The 7,994-nt window shown below is 34.8% G+C and overlaps 1 protein-coding gene across 8 annotated transcripts in view; it reads left to right on the top strand.

Annotated features, from left to right (window-relative positions):
• The window catches only part of DNM3 (dynamin 3), a 552,761-nt gene that overhangs the window by 380,469 nt on the left and 164,298 nt on the right, over positions 1 to 7,994 (top strand). For all 8 annotated transcript variants that reach the window (XM_017529997.2, XM_037739080.1, XM_017529999.1 and 5 more), the window contains one exon: positions 5,474 to 5,583. In XM_017529997.2, the coding sequence (XP_017385486.1) occupies positions 5,474 to 5,583 (110 nt within the window). The remainder of the gene's footprint in view (positions 1 to 5,473; positions 5,584 to 7,994) is intronic.

Raw genomic sequence — 7,994 nt, 5'->3', positions numbered from 1 at the left:
TGTATTCTTTTAAAGTATATTGGATTGCTAAAGTACATTTATATGTTAAAGGTTTGTATAAATAAAATCAGATATATTAGTTTAGGTTAGTAAAACTTCATCTAGCAAACTATATGATGGTAAGCAAAATACTGTAAGTTTGTTTAAAATCAGTCTTTGAAGCATTAAAAATAAGTGTTTATATTCACCTCTGGTTAATTTTTTAACACAATGGTCTATGTAGACCCAGCATGTTTGGTTTTTATTTATTATAAACCATCAGCAATCAATGTTTATTAAGCAATGTCTGTATATGCACCTGCGTAATAACTGTTACATGTAAACACAAAAGAATGATGACATAATCTTTGCCCTGAAGGAACCTCCAATCTGTACTTGAAGAGGCAAGCTAAACATAAATAAAGATTGCCATACTAGATAGCCTATGACAAAAATTGTGGGAAATTTGAGAGTTACAGAAGAAAAAGGTCTATGATGTGCTATAATTAGGAGGTGGCACTGGAAATAAATTTCAAGGCCACAAAAACCTGCCTTCTTTCAGAGAAGAAGGCATTCCTGGCCAACAGAAGCCAGCACAAAGGCAGAGATAGAAATAAACATGGCAATCAGTCTAGATTTTGTAAAGATTTAGTAGTCAAAAGCAGTGTCAGTCAGTTAAGCATCTCATATAGTTTTTTTTTCATAGAGTTTTTACTTGATTATCATATATATGTGACTATCAAATATCTTAACACCTGGCTTTGGTTAGCAGACATTTTCAGATCAATTCAATAATATTTAGAATATACACTGTATAAATTTTTAAGCCCATCATCATGCTAGCCATTATAATACAAGCACATAAAAACAAGGAAGGATTCATGATCTTATCTTTGAAGATGCTGTTGCTTTAATAGAAGAAAAGGTATGCACAAATACGATGATTAAATGTGTCATCAAACCAAGGCCACTCAAGTAATTCAAGTTATGAAACTCCCTATATATAAATTGCCAAGTGAATAAGGGAAAGCTCCTTTGCATATGCCAGAGCTATTCCCCCACACACCTGACCCTCTGCTCATATCCATTGTATCTTCTTCTAGTGCCTACATTATATTGATGGTGCTCTGCAAGCTAGAGACCATTACTGGGCACTTGCCAAGCCCGTACCTATCTCTCATTGACTCTCTTGTTTCCTTTCAAGGTCAGCAAGCACATACTGTAGTCATCCCATAATTCCCATCTTGTTCCACCTCAGTTCCTCTGCCTTTTACTACTTATTGTTCAGTTCCTTCTACCTCAGATCCCTTTCACACAAAGATGCACCCTCTTTGGGCCTGACCTGTTTCTTCTACTTCATCTAACTCTTGCCAAGTGAATTCAGGGAAAGAACACTACACTAGTGCTCTCATGTTCCCTCTCTCTCTTAGAACAAAAGTATCTCTGTCATCCTGGATGCCTCCCATAGAAATATTGCTGGTGACTCTCCTATATTGAGGAAAGGAAAGTTCCTATGCTTAAATATGAAGAAAAGAATGGTGTTGAATCAGTGACATCAGCCTGTGAAGCCTTTTAAAACATGCGGAAGTTCTTTTCTGAATCTCCATTTTAAAAAATCTTCCTCTGGAATTTTACAAGTGCTTCCTTCCAAATTTCTACTCAAGATAAAATGTTTAAAATATCAAATTTTATTTCTTATTTATTTCAAAAAACATGCTCTACGTTTTTGTTTTACTCCACAACATAGAATATTATCTGTTAGTGTGTCATAAAACCTGTTTCTAATCTGATTATTTATTAGCTTGAGAAAGATTGTCATCTTTTGGAATGTTAGAGCAAGCCAGTGAAGAATTATAACAAATATCACATATTTTAAAAATAAATTAAAACAACTTAAACAACTATATTGTTTAAGTTTATGTAAGCTACTTAAACAATATATAAGCTACTTAAACAAGAGAGTTGATTGAATATTGAGTTCCAAATGAACAACCTTCACATAAATTTTCAAATGTAATGCATTTATAAATTGAGGTTGTCTCATAAGATATAGTTTGAAATGAATAGAATAAATAATACCTATTATATGAGAGGTGAGGAGGTGACAAACAGACAAATGGTTACAAGCTTGAGAAAACCTTTTGAACAGAAAGCAGAACTTGAACTGGACTCTGAATATTAAACATTGTTATGATAGGGAACTGTTGTAGGAATATCTCAAGTTGGGAAAAGACTTGGAAAAGATGTATTTGGTTGAAACACAGACTTCTTATGGAGGAGAAAAGGAGACATTGACAAATCAGGATTGGGCCAACTTGTGTTTTTAAACCCCTTCACACTAAGGAGGTTAGTGGATTTTTCTTCCATAAATAATGGAAAGCTATTGAAAGTATCAAAGGCTTGTAGTGAATTTGACAAAATAATTTTCAAAAATCATCTTCTCTGGTGACGTTAGATAAATTGGAAGGAAAGAGACTAGATAGGAAATCATTTATGACCACATGCTTGTGAGATGCCAGGTACCTGGAATAATGCTGTGGGAATGTCAAAGGAGGGGAACTAGGATAAATTCTTCAAACACCATGTGACAAAATCTTGAAGTAATAAAGGATGCAAGGAAAGGTGATGAGTCAGAAATTATAGTGAAGTTTCAGATGGGGTGAGAGGGAGAATGAAGGATAAATCTGATAGCAGAAACAGGGAGGTCAGAAGGGAAAACTAAATGGATGAGAGGAAGGAAAGCGATAAGTACATAGGGATTTAGTGCTATCAGTAGAAATTTAATGGAACTACATGTTATTTTAAATTGTCTGACAGCCAACTTCAAAACAGTAAGAACAAATAGGTGAAATTATGTTTAATAATGCTTTGTTTACCCCAATATACTCAAAATGTTATTTCAACATATAATCAATGAAAAAGTATTAACTATATAGTTTACATTCTAAGTTTTTCAATCTGGTGTCTATTTTGCATTTCTAGCTCATCCCAGCTTAGCTAAATTTCAAGTGCTCAGTAGCTGCCTGTGGCTAGTGGCTACCATACTGGACAGCACATTATTAGACAGTCATAGAACTGACAAAAATGATTTAGCAACTTCTTAATTAAGATGGTGATAAGACTGTATTTTGGATGTTATAATTCTATATATTCTTCCTCCTTCTCTATTTCTTTTATTTTGGTTATTTTAGAGTCATGATGTTCTTTGAGCAGACCATCATTCTTTCCCCAAAGCACCAAGACTTTTTAGAAATATCCATGATACACTGTTTTATTGCTTAGAGTTGCTGCTGTCTCATTTAATTGTTTGACTTACAACTTTAATTAAATAAATGTCTGAATACGTTTCCTTGTTCCTTTGTCAGTTTTCAAAATTCTGATTGTGAAATAATTTAGCAATGTGTCTTCAAAAACCTGGGATAAATGACATTTAGTACTATGGATATGAGGGTTGCATTTTTCAAGTTCCCCAGTCTGCATATATGTGTGTGTATTTCTCCAGTGTTTAATATCTGACATAAACTTGCTGGAGTTTTGGTCTTCACAATATGCTAAAGAATGCAGTACAAAAGAGAGCCTACTTCTATAGAAAACAAGCCAAGGACATTGTGTTCCATCTTTACAATGAAATGCAGATTTCCCATTAAAAGGCAAATCTATCATTTCAAAAGGTTGAATAGGATGGTGCTTTAAAAGAATCCAGCTGCTTAAATTTAGGGCACTGAAAAACATTCAATAAAAAAAAATGTTCCCTGTGCCTCAAACATTTTCATTTGATTATGTATTGGATAGATTTTCATTCAGTGTAGAATTTTGCCTCTTAGAATTCTGTCCTAAAATAGTTTGACAACTGTTTTGAGCAAGTTGGACTCAACTATGATATCTCATTTACAATTAAATTATGTATTTGCTGTTTAGAATATTCTTGTGTTTGATAATGTATGTTTAACTTTTGTTCTAGAAATATTGGGCTATTCTTACAATGCTTTACTTTTTCATGTTTATTCCTGGGCCTCTCCCATTCCTATTTAGTTTCCTTTATGTTTCTTCTTTTTTTTTTGAGACATTGTCAGGACAGCCATTTTGTTCTCTAACCAGCCTCCTTCAATGTTTTCCATCATCTGCTCACACTACTTTATTTTTGTGGCCAAGTAGAACACTACCTTTTTGCTATTCTACTGTGCTCTGCCCAACTTTTTTCCAATTAATTTAGGAGTAGGAAGCAAAAAGGCCTGTGATACTCCTTACAATACAAACTGACCAGGGAGCACAGAAGAGCTCTGTGCTACACAGCTGAGCTACAAATTCTCAAGGAAGTAGTCTATGTGCTGTAAGAGGAAAATGACTTATGTCAGACATATTTGTATGATGCATGTATTTCCCATGGGCTTAATAGTCATTTATTGAAAGTTATGACTAAGTCTCCATTCTCTCCAGCTCTGGAGTTTAGCCCTGCTCTTTTTCAGGGGTAACATTGGAGATGTAGCCTGGGACCATACAAAGGACCACAGTTAACAAGGGCAGCACTTGTTATACCCCTGGTATTAGGTATTTACTAGGTTTCTTAAATTAAGTATTTGGCTCTCTCCTATTATACTGGTTGTTAGGCATTTATACATATAAATAATATTGCCCCTGGGCTAGTACCTGAAAGTGAATGTTTCCAATAATGTTTTGGCATCCAGTGTTTTACTAACACTAATTTGGTCTCATTTGCAGACCTCACCTCTCCAATGTTCATATTCTTCCTAAACAGTTGTCAATTTTGGAAGAGAGTATTTTCTACTTAATATCAGTCCACTTCTAATGAATTTCCCCCAAAGAGCTCAACAATTTTATGGAATAATTCTTTTTCAGAATTCATATTTTATTCTAGACTCAAATGAGGGGAGTATTTCTTATGCTTTACCATAGTTTATGAGGGGTATTTCACACTAGGGTCCTGTGCTTCCACTCCCCTGCCAACACTGGCTATCAAAACTGCTTAGGCTGCAAATAAAACAAGAAATGAAGTCCATCTGGCATTTCTCATTGAATTAGGACCAGAACATTTTTGTTAAATATTAACAGATGGCTAAAATATTAATATCAAACTAACATTTAAAAACATCTAAAAGGACTCACATGAGGGGGAAAGGACAGAGGACCATGTGTTTTCTCCATCTCAGAGACCTTCCCGTACACTTACCCCCACCATTTTTCCAACCCACATGTTGAGAATCACAGGAGTCTCCTATCTCAAATAACTTTTATTTCTTTATAGCTGGTATCAAAATAGTGTTTGATGATATTATTAAGATAGTGTAATCAAGTGTTGGCCAACTCAGGTGATGTGTTGCCTTTGGCATTCTTCAAGATCTTTTATTAAAGTCAATTTTCTCTCTTCTCTTCTCTTCTCTTCTCTTCTCTTCTCTTCTCTTCTCTTCTCTTCTCTTCTCTTCTCTTCTCTTTTCTCCTCTTGTCTTCTCTCCTCTTCTCTTCTCTCTCATAATAGGAGAAAGAAAAGAAGTACATGCTTCCCTTGGACAACCTGAAAGTTCGGGATGTGGAAAAGAGCTTTATGTCTAGCAAGCACATCTTTGCACTCTTTAATACAGAGCAAAGGTAAGAAACTGAAACAGTTTCTGTCTTCAGATTTTTTTCCCCTGAAGTTCTACATGATTCAGAGATCATATTTGAAAATAGTTCCTTTTGTTGCACCTTGAAATTTATCTCCTTTTCAGTTTTCCTTTCATTTATTTTGTGTTTTTAACTTTCACCATGGGTTATGGCTTCAAAATATTAAAAGACAGACTAAAAAAGATCTTCAAGTGTTAACTAATTATTTCTTGCTTTTCCACCTGGCATGAAAATAATTCTTCATCCTTTTTTTTTTTTTCTTTTTGAGATGGGATCCCACTTTGTCATCCTGTTGATACAGTGGTGTGATCATGATTCACTGCAGCCTTGAACTCCTGGGCTCAAGCAATACTCCTAGCTCAGTCCTCTAGAGTAGCTGGGACTATTGGGTGCACACCATTATGCCTGGATAATTTTTTAAACATTGTTTTGTAGAGGTGGGGGTCTTGCTGTGTTGTCCAGGCTGACCTCAAATTACCTGGGATCAAGAGATTTTCCTGCCTCTGCCTCCCAAAGTGCTGGGATTATAGGTATGAGCTACTGCACCCAGCCTGTCCATTCTTAAAGCTAGATTTTATTACCTTAAAGTCTTTCTTGTCTCAATATATTGTTTACATACTTATAAACTACTCAGTGATAGTTTTTACAGTATCTGTCTAACATGACTGGATATCACTTAACGCTCTTCAGAAAACTATATACTATGTCTAAATTCAGTGAATAGGATTATTCAGTTAAGGTGAATAAAAATATGTTGTATTTTATAGTTTTTTAAAGTTCTGTCTACATTCATTGTCGCTGGTTTTTGTAACAACTGCCCTTAAGGTTAAAAAGATACAGTTATAAATAAGAAAGTGCAGGCTCAGGGATGTTAACTCACTTTCTTAAGGTCATCAAACTAGTGCATAGGGGAGCTGGAACTTGTATCAGGACTTGTCTAAGTACCCTTTTCCTTCCACTCATTTTCCATTTTGTGCTTATTTTTTTTCTGTTGCTCATGTGCAGTATCAAAACTGTATTTCAAGCTGATCATCACAGAGGGCCATAATCATTCACTGAAACTTAGCAGTAAAGTTAAATAAGCAAATGGAGAGGTAAGGAAAGATGGGCTAGAGAAATGTAAAAGGACTACAACTAGAAAAGGATAATAAAGGAGAGTTTTTGCAAATGAAAATGTTATAAGAAAAAGCTAATCAATTTGTGTGAGTCAGTTATTAAGAGAGTGAGTCATTAGGTAACAGGATCTAATTTTAACCCATTTTTCCAGGCTGCCTTTTATTTTTATTTAGCAATGAATGAAGTTATTTGATTAAGTTCAATGACTGGCCCAGGGTCAATCACACAGTAAATTAAAATAGAGAAAAAAGACATCTTCTTACATTCCCAGTCAGTTGCTCAGAGTGACTCATAATATAAAAATACTTAGTAAAACCATAAAGCAAGCCATTTAAAGAATCAACGGGAAAGAAATTAAATACAACTAACTCCCCTACCAAATATTGAAATGGGATTTTTTGGAAAATATTATTTGAGAGCAGCTTATGAAAACACACTGAAAATAATAAAGAATAAAAAGGTTTTCTAGAGAGAGTATTAGTGAGTCTGCCACACTGCAGCCAAGCTCTGGACTAGTTGACATGTCTTCACCAGAGCAGCAGAGAATCAGGAGATCCTGAAGGAATCATCTGAGGTGTGCTCAGCCTTCTTGCCTAGATGGAGAGTGGAGCAGGTGACTACCATACAGGATGTCAAATGAAATTGAATCCTCTGGTCAACCTGAAAAGTTCAGGCTATAAAAGAGCTGGGTATAAGGTAAAAACAAGACTATGGTAGACTATTATTTTTCATAAAATACAACTGTGCATTTTAAAGACAGCAAAAGTCACTGAAATAAGAAAACTCTGGGTTTAAAAAAATCTAGATATTTTGGAATCTTGAAGTTCTAACAAGGTATTGAATTCTGCTGCCACTTCTCAGTGACCTCAGTGAGTACATAGATGTACCCACAGACACACTGGCCATTGTCTTCTCCTTTGAAATTTTGATTCCTTTAAATCATTTTTGTGCTGGCTAGGACCTCCAGTACAATGTTGACTACAAGCTGGAATCCTTGTCTTGTTTCTGATTTTAAGGATAATTTAAGGATGATTTAAAAATTTTTATAGTGAAGTACTTTTTGATAGATGCCTGGTATCAGGTGAAGATTTCTTGTGTTCCTAGTTGCTAAGATTTCTGTTTTCATTTTAAAATTATGGTTAGGAATTGAATTTTATCAACCTCTTCACATGGAAGATTATATGATCTTTCTTCTTTAATCTGTTCATGTGGTGAAATATACTGATAGACTTTCTAATGTGAAACCATCCTTGGTCTCCTGGGATTAAACTTAGTTAGGT

Source organism: Cebus imitator, unplaced genomic scaffold, assembly GCF_001604975.1.
Source record: "Cebus imitator isolate Cc_AM_T3 unplaced genomic scaffold, Cebus_imitator-1.0 Scaffold62, whole genome shotgun sequence".
Classification (NCBI taxonomy): domain Eukaryota; kingdom Metazoa; phylum Chordata; class Mammalia; order Primates; family Cebidae; genus Cebus; species Cebus imitator.
This window is presented reverse-complemented; position numbering and strand designations above follow the sequence as displayed.